The following is a 12,922-nucleotide window of genomic DNA, read 5'->3' on the forward strand; positions in this document are numbered from 1 at the left end:
CAAAGTATACATTCCTAGGAACAGACAAGTCTTTTTAAGCAGTGCCACGTGATGAATTCTTTATTTTCTTTTTAACTGCTTTTAACCATTTTTAGCTTTCTTGACAATAAATATGAAGGTACTACTGCAGAATGCTGTAATAGGATAAAGAGACAACTATGTGGAATATTGCATGCTTTCTGTGCATAAATGTGCACTCTAGTCAGGGAGCTTAATCTGAATAATCATGTTTTCCATGGTTTAATCTTCAGTTTTAATGTAACAGAGAAGTTTGTCTCTGGGGTGGGAAGAACCTTCTAGATCATAAAGGTTTCAAATGGAAACTTCTTTTTGTTAATTTCTTCCTACTCTTGTTCTAGGATATGGTTCACCATATGGTCTCCATGACATCTTAAACTTATTCTTAGTTGTTTCAGTCAGAATTTCTTGTAGAAAATCTCTGAGAGCACCACTGAAAGTATCTTTTTTGTGAGTAAATTCCACAGATCTATCTGCCAATCAATCAGCCAAAGCAAAAGCGAGTGAATATGACCATGACCTTTGCTGTGTGTGGGGTTGGGAAGCGTTCACATGACCTCTCACAATGAAAAGTGAATTTTCTCTTTAAAAAAATAAATAATAATAATAATAATAAAAAATATGAAAATGTGGTGTCCTTCTTGCTGATGGCTTTTGTTGTCTTTCTGTACTTTCCTTTAGTCCTTACCCTTTTCTAACCTTCATACACTCACAGGGTGTTTTCTTTAGAAGCCTTCAAAGGAATGAAAAAATCACAAACAAAAAGTCCTGCTTACCTCATCTGTAAGCTAAAATTATACACCTTAGTCATTATTCTAGTAGTTTCCTCCTTCTTCCTGTCTAATTGTTTTTAAAATACTTAAACTGGCTCACAAAATTTCCCTGTCTATTCTTTTAAACATTTCTTCCATATTTTCTCTCTTGGCCCACTAGCATCCATCAATAACATGATACCCTTTACTACAAAAAGGTTTTTTTGTTTTCAGTTGGTATCTTTATTCCAACAGGTTTGCTAGTTCAGCTTTCCTTGTTTCTGCCGAACTTAATAACATGCATTTCTTGGACTGAAGTTTTTCTTTTTTGAAAATGCAAGAGAACTTAAAATGTGAAGGGAAATGCAGAAATAAGTGGCATGATACAAGCTTCTGCCTTAAAAGATGGCTTGTGAAAGGCTACATTGTTCTCTTCAGAGATCATCACATGCCAGAAAACTGAGAACTGAGCATTTCACTTACCTGACAAATATATTCCAGCATAGGGCTACTTGAGGCAGCACAATAAAATTAGAATAATAAAACTGTTAAAAATGAAATGCACATCTATTTCTCATTTACAGTCAGCTCACCACTGGCAGATGCTAAAATCTCAAGAGAATTTCACAGATCCACAGGACACCTCAGCAGTGCTTAGCTGTCTGTTTGAATCTGATTTAGCTGAAAGGTACAGCTAGACAAATAGCCCCCGACTGGCTAGCTGTATGAAAAGAATCAAGGGCTGAAAGTTGTCCTTATTTCTAAACCAAATTGTAATCTATGCTCAAAATTCAACTTTTACAAAAACATCTTAAAGTCTCAAGGGAGATCTAATAATCTACTTAGGAGTTCAAAAATGGGTGGCTGTCAATCACTGGCATCATGCAGAGAGGGAGGAACAAAACTGCTAAAAGGGTGTTGAGTTTAAATAGGTGAGTGTTTAATGAGAGGAAAATAGTTCGTGGGGAATCCAAATTGTGAGAAAAGCTGTGAAGGGCACATTTGAAGTCCTGTAACTGAGGACTAAACTCAGGACTAAACTATAATTTACATATTGTTTATTTTTTGGTAGAGCCTGTGATGTTCCTAATGTGTGTAAACCTGGAACAAATATGTAAGAAGCCATGATCTCTGTTGTGGAATACTCATTGCCTTAAGAGAGAACAATTAAATTGGCCAAAAGAAAGTTGTAAGATATTACAATGCAGACAGGAAAATAAATGGGGAGCACTTGGGTCCTAATCATTTAGACCAGAGCCACAACACAGTGGTTCTATTCAATTATTTATTGACCAATAGGTTGTTTGATGAGGGGAAAAAAGCAGAAAACAACTATAAGTGAGTGGAAACTTAAACCTGGATGACAGCTACCATTTTGAAACTGTGCAATAAAAGAATCTTACAAGCATTGTTAAAAGATTTCATTTTAAGATGGGTTTTTTTAAGATAAATTCTCAGATATTTTGGTGACAACCATGAAGCAGCTAAGAAGAGGAGTCCTCAAAGGTCCTGCCTTTTGAAGCCATAGTCAGAGGCCACATGTCAGGCATTCTGTCAGTTCAAATACTTAAAAAAATGGTTCTGATACAGACAGACTGTGCTACAGATGAGTTCTTTCTGAGGAGTGTCCCCTTAAAGACTGGAATATTGAATTTGTTGTGATAGAGTTGTCTCACTTCTCTGCTTTCAGAGTGTTCAGCATTAGTAAATAAATAACTGCATATTCATTGCAGCAAGCCCTGGAAATCATCTCTCCTCTAATATCCAAACTATAAAGCTCTTTTTCTTAGGCCTGAAGTGATTTTTCTTGCATTGAGTTAGAGTCAAAAAATAATTAATTTTGTCCTCTAATCAAGACTAATTTATGGATTATTAAAATCAGATTTGATGCAACTCAAACATTTGCAAGATTATTCACTGGAAAAAAAAAAACAACCCTTCCAGCCCTAATTAAGTACCAGACTACAAGATGGCATAGTTTCCAGGCATGTGAAGGGATATTTTTTTACTCAGATCTGCTTCTAAACTGTTCCTTTTTATTGGCTTCTAGAATAAACTGGTGTCTGCAAGCGTGAATAGCATAAGCACCATGTAATACTGGTGAAGTTCATAAGAGTTTGCTGTAACTCCAGTGTTTCTGAGGATGTTAAATGCTTGCTCAAATACAAATGTAAGGGGGAAAACAAACAGAAATAAATATTGTGCCTGTGTACAATATTTAAATAGAAATTCAATATTGTACTTGTACCTGTGGCCCTGAACAAAGCTGAGGTACAAAAAAAGCAATGGCTATTACATCTTGGGATTTACAAACTATCAGGTAGTTAAAAAAATATTCTAATTGCCCATTCTGTTCAAAAGACTGAACTAAGCCTCAAGCTGACCTCAAGATTTACAAGCTGAAGAAAACAGTTTAGTCACCAAGACCAACAAATTAATCCAAAATCTCATTCAAAAAGAATGACAAGAGCCATGTTTCCTGAAGCAAACTGATATTTCACCCCAGTGCCTGTCATTGCCCTAATCATACCTCCTGGCACTGCTTCTGGTAACTTAGACATAGCCCTGGTTTTGACTTACATCAAATCATTTCTAAATAAATCAAGTGTTAGCTGCTGCATTTTCCGGAAAGTTTGGGATAAAAATAATTTTCTCATTCTTTGTCTAGCTGGAAAAAAAAATAAATAGGATTTTCTCTCCTCATTGCATTGCGTGTGTTCAGATCTTGGCTGTTGGTAAGGACAAGCTGTAACTAAGTAATAACATTTTTTCTGCTTGGCCCTGTGCCTGTGTAGAGTGTATTTCACTCTTCAGTAGCCTGTTGAACTAGGCAAGAAGGGGAAGGAAAAGACTCATTTCCATATTATCTGCACATGCCTGGCACACAACCCTTTGGAGCAATTGCATAATTAGAATATAGGATGATATGGAAGGGATTATTATTTTTAATATATAGTCCTCCTTCAAATATGTTTAGGTCTAAATAGCTATGTGAATATTAAAGTAACAACTTCTCATTCCTAATGGGTTGCTTAGAATAAAGAAGTAAAAAAAAAAAAAAGAAGCCTTGCAAAAGATCTAATCTGTGCCTAGGATGATAATTTATTTATAATGCATTCCTCCTCTCCCCATCGAGGCCCTCTCGGCATTATACAAAGAATTATAAACCATATTAGGAACGTCATTAAATATGTGCCATAACAGACACATAAATAGTAAATGTAAATAGTAAATAGTATTTTTAATAAATTTTTAAATAGTAAAACCAGACCTGAGTCGCATTGCTAAAGGGTGTTGGAAAGTGTTACAGGCTGCAGATGGCTGCAGCCTTAAAAACCATTTTTTTCAACTCCAACTTTCCACCTTTTTTTTTCTTAAAATCAAAATATCCCCATTTTTATTATATGGCCTCTAGTTAATTCGCTGCTCAAAGTGTACACACTGTTCTGCTTCAGCTGGTTTTATTGAAATTAGGAGCTGGAGATTCAAGCAGCAGGTGCCATTATACTGCTGAGCACTTCACTTTACAATTTCTTCTCTTTTTATCTTGGTAGCAACAAGCGGTCGCTGCTGCAAATACGGTACTGCCTCCGCTGCTTCACTTCAAGATTTTCTTTCTGTATCATTGGCAAAAGTTGCTAGGTGGGAAGGGAGCAGTCTGGTTTTGTGCTGAGCCCTTGAAGCAGTGACACTGCTGGCCTGTGGCATCTCCTGCCCAGCACAAAGGTCTGATTTCAAAGGGCTTTCCTCAGGGTGTGTTGATGGGATAACCCTCGTCCTTTAGCCATCACTTTTTTTGGTGTGCCTCCACTGCCAAATCAGAGCTCTGTCCCAAGAGCCATATCAGTTCAGAGGGCAGGGATTCACTGCCTTTTGTGGGGCAGGTGCTTGCCCTCAGGGGCTGGATCAAAGCCCACCAGCTCTTCTGAACAACACCAAACTGACTGTGGTGCTGTTTGAAGACATTTCTGCCTCTTAGGCAGAGATGACCCTTCTTGCACCCCTGTAACTGAATCATCCATGAACATTTCCAGTTTGCTCCAAGAGAAGACAGAGAATATTCTTGGGATGGCAGTGGAGAGCATGCAAGTGCTGATACAACAATAAGGGTGACCCCACATAGCACCCATCCACAGAAGAGCACATCTCTTCCTTTCCTTGTTAAAGCAGAACAGCAGCAAACCAGCCAAATTTGAACCAACCCAGGAAACTTCTGCGTATGTGAAATTCCCTGTGTGTAAAATCATGGAATCGTTAAGCTTGGAAAAAAACCTCTGACACCATCGAGTCCAAACTTTAATGATTAATGTCACAACTGCAAAATGCGAAAAGGTAGAAATTATTTTTATATTTTCAAAAGAAGTGCTTAAAAGATTATCTTTTTGGCTTTCAAATGTTAAAAGAGGCACTGTATACTTTCTTTTTCTCTTACAAGGGAGAAAATGTTAAGAGAGTTTTGATCAATCAGGTTACATTAAAATTTTATTCTCTTTCAAAGAAAAGTGTTTTTACCATCTATGATATCCAGCTTTCTTTTTCTGCATTATCACTGCTGCGACATCGTGTTTTCCTCTTTTATCATTTTTATGATGAGAGGTCCATCACAAAATCTATACCAGGCTACAGCCACCCTGGTTTCAGCCAGAATTAGTTGAGAATGTAGCTTTTACTGAGTTCTCAGATGTTTTCTCATCAGAAATGTCTCTTTCACTGACTTGGAACCTTTCTGGCGAAGGTGTTAATTTTTTTACCAAATTTCACATAATAAAATCCTAAAAATACCCAACCCATGTTTTCAATTTCAAAATTGCTTTTGTTTTAAAAGTGTTTTTGATTGTATTATGACAGAAAATGGAAGAGCTGATTTGGGAATAAACTATCTGAAATGAACCCTTTTTGTATGGGAAATTTCAAGCTTTTATGTTGTTGCTCAGAACAAATGAAGTGTTCAAGTGACTGTTAATAGTTTACATGGCTCAGAAATTTCCTATTTCAGGTAAGAAAGAGCAGCAAGAGATCTGTAATTTGCTTTATGATTTGGGAAATTACAATACGTGGTAGTTCAAAATCAACAAGGTGTTTGAAAATCAGGTTTTTGGGGTTTTTTCCCCTATGTGGGACTGTAACAGTCAATCCAATTAAGTCATCTGTGGTGTGTTTCTTGTTACAGTAAAGCAAATTAATTGATTTTTTTTTTCCCCCCTTGTTAAATTTTGAGAGAAAATCATCTTTCCTAACATCTTATATCAGTGAGAGTTCAGGAGGGTTGCAGTGGCCTGGTAGCTCTTAATGATACCTCTTTGTTTCGCTCTAGTTTTCCAGATCAAGATATTCGCAGGGCAGCAGTCCAACAAATAGAAAATGTGTCAAATGATGAATTGTTAGAATACCTCCCACAGCTGGTTCAGGTAAGGAAGAAATTGATAGACAAGGAAGTCCTCTGTGCAAATCAATAACTTCATTAAATACTTTTGAAGCTTTCAGATTGGACAAGACATTGTAAGAGGAATATGTCTTGCCAACTGATGCAATGAGTGGATTAAAAACAGGGCTGGGGGAGGGACTCTTTCAAACTTAGGAGAATGGAATTGTTCTGGCATTCTGATTGGGCTTTCATATATAGCACATGAAGGTATTTTCAAGTAACAAAGAAAAGTAAAATGTGCATCTGAACAAGAGAAATTCTGCTCAGGTGACAGGGCTTCATTGCAGTCAAGGAAGGAAATGCTGTTGCCACAAACCACTGGGTTTTTAATACCACATATACTGAGAAAACCACTGTCATCACAGAGTAAAGTGGGCATTTGGGTGTGGAATTCTCTCTTTAGAGGTGCACATTGCATTTCACTGGAAATTAATGTTTTGCAAGTTCTGGCACCACTGCTTCTGAAGCACTTGGAATGATTGAGTATGTCCTGTGCTGGGGCTGAGCAGGAACTTCTGAAAGCTTTATCCCCTCACTTCATAACACCATGCATATGGATGACCCACCATCCACACTGCAAAGCTTCTCAGGGTTTCTTTCTGTGTTTGTGATATCTGTTTATCTAGATAAACATCTCTATGTGTGTTTATGATATGTAATCCTCTACTGTGAGGCAGCAGAACCTTCACAAACTGCTGTGACCTTTCACCTTCCACAGCTTCTGTTCTAAAACAAGTTTATTTCCCAAACCAGCTAATCAGATTAAAAATGAAATATAGCAGTGATAGTTTTATGTGGGGGAAGACAAGCTGCATATTTATGTGCATGTTAGCACAGAATCAGGGTGGTGTCTGTCTGCCTTAGAGGTGGTAGTAGATCCTTGTGAGTTGAAGTTTCTCTGCTCATTGCATTGCCAAAGCAAACTCCATGTGTCTGATTGCTTTGATCAAACTAAGCACTGGGTCCTTTCTGATTAGTTTTATAACAAAAAAAAAAAAAAAAGACACCAAAATCTGCATAAAAATTATTTTTATTATAATTTTTCTCTATTAAGGTGCTCAAGTTTGAGTGGAGCCTTGAAAGCCCTCTGGTGATACTCCTGCTGAATCGTTCTCTTCAGAGCATCCAAGTAGCCCATCAGCTTTACTGGTAAGAACATTTGCCATTGCTACCACATATTCATATCACATATCATTTTATGTCACAGTGAAATTTATCCATGATTCCTTTGGTGAAAAAACCCTCTTTTGGTTTAAAATCAACAGAAAAACTAAGTTTTGCTCCTTCCCTTTCAGAGCTGGTTATGGGTAACTTGTATAAAAGATCTTATCTCTGCCTTCATTCTGCCCCTGGGCAGGAGGAAAAGGGGGAAGTTCTGCTCCCTTAAGTAAGATACTGTTTGGTTTTACAGCTTTCTTTTTTTTGTTTGAGCCAAAAATAGCCTTCCCCAAAATTTACAAGCATTGGTTCACTTTAAAAGGAGGCTAGCTGCTTTTGTGATTTCCTTGACCTGTCCTGAAGCTGTCAGAATTCTCCTGTGTGTCAAAAATGTTTTCATATCAGTCTGACTTGTGATGGTAGAGTTTCCAACAGTTCCTTTTCATGGTTATGGAGAAGCTGCCATTCACCACCTGCCTCTGCAATATAAGGGCTCCTCTTGCTGTATTATTGCATGGGGTAATTACTCTGTTTGCTGTGCTCTTACCTCAAGGCTCTCTGAGAAAGAATGTGGCTTTCTCATGTCTCAACATCTGCCCTGTGATCTGAAAACCAAGCTCTGGTGTGTTTTCTTCTTTTTTTTTTCCCATCTTTAGTAATGATGGATGAACTGAGCTTTCATTTACAGTTCAGGTGGTTCAGATCCCTTTAACCAGAGCTTTCTTCCCTGCGAAGGAAAGGAAACAATTTGAAATGTAGGCATTTGGTTGATGAACTGTGGGGCTGGGAAGAGCATAAATAATACTTTCATACCTGCATGGTCTCTGGAAGTGTTAGTGGGGATAAAACAGAATTATTAATGTGTTTGTTTTTCTGGAATGAGTAGGATAATGTGCTTAATGAGCATATCTTTCAAGTAAAGAGGAACCACATTTAGCGAGCCATTTTTCGACAGTGCCTGAAATACGCCTGAGACGATTTCTACTAATATTAACCTTAGTCATACTGTATATAAAACATCCAGTCTGGGGTTTTAAATATGCCCTAAGAGCTGGCAGTTTTCCTGTAAAATCAGAAATTATATCTAGGGTTCAATGGACAGGGGATCGTCATTTACTTGCCTGTGTTTTCTTTAATTCCTCTCTCCATCTCAGAAGAAAAGTTACTGTCTGCAGTCTTCCTCTTTACTTTCTAGTGCAAATCCCTATTTTCCCCCAAATTTTGCTCAAGCTGTCTAATATTATAATATTGGGAAATACAGAGCAGTTATTCCATCCTGAATATATATAGTTATCTGGCACACTGCAATATAAAGTGGCAAAACAAATTTGTTCTATGTACAGCTTAATACACTACACAGATATATACATTTAAAAACTACATCCACATCAAGGAGGTTATTTCTCAAGACTCACTGTATTCTCTGGCTTTCAGCTGGTGGTAACCCTGTTCATGCTGGGTATCTTTTATTTAAGTGTTTAGTTCATATGTTTCAAGCTAAACTTGAGAGAGAACATAAATGTGGCAAATGTCTCTTTTAATCTGGTGTTTGTATTCATCATCTACAATTTGGGGTTTTTTGGTTACTCCACTCCACCGTGTTCTTCAGAAGCAAACTGTTTCCTACCCAACATCCCAATTTATGTAATTACTAATATTCCTACTCCCATATTTTAAAAGGCAGTTTCTCAAAACATAAATTCTACTTACAAAATTTACCAGTAACTTCGTGACTTTTATTAATAAAAGTCCTAAATAATTAATATTTCCTTCACAAATTGAATTTCAGTCATTATAAAAGTAAGAGAAAGCAGATGTTTTCTTTCACTTATTTCTAGAGAGACTTTTAAAAGAAGTTCATTGATTTAATAACGTGGGGAGCATGTGTGTGCATGTACATTCAGATAACTTCTTTTAAGAAATGTGATTAGGTTACATTTTATTCTCAAATGTCACATTCTGTTTCATTATCAAATTAACTATCATGAAGCAAGGACTGGTAAAAAAAAGCTTTAGTAACAAGTTTTTTATTCATTTTTAATTGCAAAGAATGACATTACAGTAAAAATACTGTTAAATAATGCAACAATGTGCACACTGTATCTGCCCAAAATAAAACTTAGAAAAGAAGGTTAATGCAATATAGAAAACTGGTGGTTCCAGAGCCACAGGAGAAAATTCAACTGATTTGAACTTCCATGTTTTACAATACTATTGTAAATTTAGAAATTACTAGAAAAGGTGGTGACTGTCAACACTGTAATTTATTTTAATGACAAATACTGTTTATAATATGATGTCAGTTCTTTCAAAATGACTCAGTTTCCCTGCAGGTCAGAGATAAGAAGCTACCCAACAATGGTGTATCATCTCATCACTTTTGTAAGATTAATGTTGGATTGCCAGTTGTTAATTTCTTTTCATCAAGCAGTGATAAGTTTGTCTGAAGATTTTATTTTAAAATTATGGGGCATTAACTGGCAAAAGTGGACAGAACAGAGGGAGTATTCACCCTTGGGACATATCTTCAACCAGAATAGTTTCAGTCTGTACTTTGCTTGTATCTGTTGCAGATTTGTTCCATTAATTCTGCTACTGAGAATGAGAAGGATCTTACACCCTGTTTGAACATTTGGGTTTTTTCTTCTCATTTGTGTCTTCTCCCTTCTCTAAATTCTTGAGTAATTTGGGCCATCTGCTTCCATCAGTGTTTTACCTCCTCACTGGTACTTCTGAATGCCTTCTCCTTCCCAAGGAGACTAAAATTTGCCCATGCATATACTGTGCCAGCGCAGGACTCCTGTACCACTTAAATCCAATTTTAGTCTTATTTCAGGACTTCCTAGTGTCCATGAGACATGGATAATTATCCCACCACCTCCCAGATATTCTCACTGACACTAGTGCCACCAGAGTTCCTGCGAGGCCAGAAGGCTGGAGCAAGTTCCCCCATTCCCTGGAGCCACGGTGACAAGCTATTAAACTGGTTTTAGCAAAGCACAAAAAGTTGCTTGAAGGAAAAGAAACCTGCTGAGCCCTTTTGGGCCTTCCTGCCTGCTGAAAGCCGCTGTTTATCTCCTGGATAACTCTCTGGGTGAGAAACTTGACGTTTCGCACACAGGTGGGTTTTTTTGTCGGCTTTTGTGCTGGAGTTTTTAATCCACCTGGCGTCCTGCCAGTTGGTTTCCCTCGTGCTTGAGTGGGTTTTTTTGGCTTTTAGCTGCTGTCACAGGTGGCAGCTGCGGCGTGGAATGGGAACAGCTGGCTGGGGCAGCAGGTGGCCAGGAGAATGCTTCACAGATGGTTGCCTTCCACGGGAAGATTGAATAACGGGGAAAAACACGGTGTCCTCCAGGATCTGTGGCAGCTGCTTGAAGGTGGTGCTAAGGAACAGATTCCACGGTCATGGAAGGCTGGGAGTGTTTGTAAATTCTGCCAGAGCACGGGGAACTGGTTTGCTTAACTCAAGGAAAAGTCAGGTGAAAACCCTGCTGATGACAAAATGTCCTTTTTTAGCTTGTCTTCTAAAAAACTTCGCAGAACTTTCCCAGTTTTTGGCATTTCTGAGCTACAGGTTGACTGACAATAGAAAAAGGAATAGTCTCCTATCTTTTCCAAGTCCACATCTTATAGAAAAGTAAGAGTGTGAGATTAAAAAGGAACTTGATGGAATCCAGCACTTTGGAAACAATGTGAATCAGACTATTGATTTCATGGCTAGAACATAATTTTTTTTTTTCTATATATATAAAAAAAGAACTATAAGAAGCAAAAAGAACATAGCAATGTATAAAAGTTTAAAAAGGCCCTAATTACCTTTCCTGCTCTTGGCAGGTTTGTACCTCAATACCTTCTCCTCCAAAATCATTACTACTGTTTCATTCAGAACTCCAGCACTGGAACAATTGCTTCGTATTTTCTGAAAGGAAATAAATTTTTATCTGTCAAAACCGGTCTCTGTTAACCGTAATTTATTTAAAGTGTTCAAAAGAAGGAATAATTCAAGTGGATACTCATTTGTCCAACACTCTTAATTATCTGAACATTAAAGAGATGACCATCCTCCAGATCTTTTTCTTACTGCCTTTTCATATCTTTCTCTGACAGTCAGAAGTTATCAAGTCTGCTGATTATAAAATGAACTTCCTAAATAGCTGTTCAGGGCAGCCTGAGAACCCCAGCCCATTAAAATGACATGAATGTAAATACAAAAGTTGCCTGCTCTTGTTTTCACCTTAATTTGGTCCTTTTTATTGAGTGGAATTTAAAAAATCACTTAATCATATGTATAATTTTAAGCCTGTATAGGAATATCCAGTCCAAGTATATGTTTGATTCAACTAAATGAATTGTGAATTTCATTGGAATGCAGAGTACTTGATGTGATCGTTATGTTTTGGGCTGCAGAGAGCCTCAACCATAGATCACACCTTGGGATTCGATTTCTGAAATCATAATTCTTGTTTATGTAACGCCGATCATTTGAAGACCTTTTTTTTTTCTCTAGTTACCTTTGGGTCTAGTAAATAACACCATCACAGCATTATTTGTGTGAGATAATGATTCAGCCAACTTCTGTGCTTAGTGCTTCATTATTAGCTGTGTGGGCCTTGGGTTATTGCCTTGTACAACAGAGAGATAATTATTTCGTTTCCTAATTTACAGACTTCCCATTTTCTCGGACTCCAGTGTTAGAAAAAGATGATAGCAAATGAAATAAAGAGATTGTTGTGAAGAAGTAACAACTGTTGGGTTTGACCTTTAGTAGTTACACACTTAGTAGAAAACAGTGTATTTAAATCAACAAAACCATATCTTACATTTAATTAAGCACATTTTAGATTTAGAGAAAAAAAAAACCTTTGTATTTTAGAGTCACTTTTTGCTGTGTCTAAAGACAGAGGAGTGAACTGGCTGTGACCTCAGCTGGAATTGATAAAAGGAGGTACTAGCTGGAGGACCAGAGGATTGTGGGGCAAGACCACATCTTAAACTTTCAAAATTCTAACAAAAAGGACAAGGAAAATAAATTCCAAAGAATTAAAAAATCCAGTTGGAAACACAACTGGGAAAGGTTAACAAATAATATAAGTATGGCATTTTAACATTTAAAATATAAAGAGGGAGTTAGTTTTCCCACACTGTTAAAAAATTACAGCTTTTTAAAAAAGAAATATGTTTAAAAATTAGTAAAGCACAAAGTTATAGCTTTTTGTAATTTAGTGAATATGAGAAAATCTGGTGAGTCACTGACAACAGAGGACATAAATAACATAGTTGTGTGTGTGTCTGCTTTTAATTATTTTATTGATTCTTCATAGAGTGAATGTGTTCCTGAATGTTGAGAAATCTAGGAATGCTGGGTGTTTTCCCAAATCACAAAAGGGAAGAGGAGAGGAACTCTGGTGATGATATATCAGTGTGAGCACAGAGTGAAGCATCATTAATTTTACTGGTGCAGGCAAATATTCAGCTGCACTAAATAAGTTACTGAACACAGAGATAACTCTGTGTGTGTCCCACCTTTGGAACAAAGGAAATTCCATGCCAAAAGTCATAGTCAAGGAGG

The 12,922-nt window shown here is 37.1% G+C and overlaps 1 protein-coding gene across 1 annotated transcript in view; it reads left to right on the forward strand.

Moving 5' to 3' along the window:
- The window catches only part of PIK3C2G (phosphatidylinositol-4-phosphate 3-kinase catalytic subunit type 2 gamma), a 190,586-nt gene that overhangs the window by 78,183 nt on the left and 99,481 nt on the right, over positions 1 to 12,922 (forward strand). The window contains exons 17-18 of the mRNA XM_014256031.2: positions 6,085 to 6,178; positions 7,250 to 7,344. Of these exons, the coding sequence (XP_014111506.2) occupies positions 6,085 to 6,178; positions 7,250 to 7,344 (189 nt within the window). The remainder of the gene's footprint in view (positions 1 to 6,084; positions 6,179 to 7,249; positions 7,345 to 12,922) is intronic.

The sequence above is a fragment of the Pseudopodoces humilis genome, chromosome 5 (genome assembly GCF_049639895.1).
Source record: "Pseudopodoces humilis isolate 2021_Gansu_Grassland_sample_001 chromosome 5, ASM4963989v1, whole genome shotgun sequence".
NCBI lineage: Eukaryota > Metazoa > Chordata > Aves > Passeriformes > Paridae > Pseudopodoces > Pseudopodoces humilis.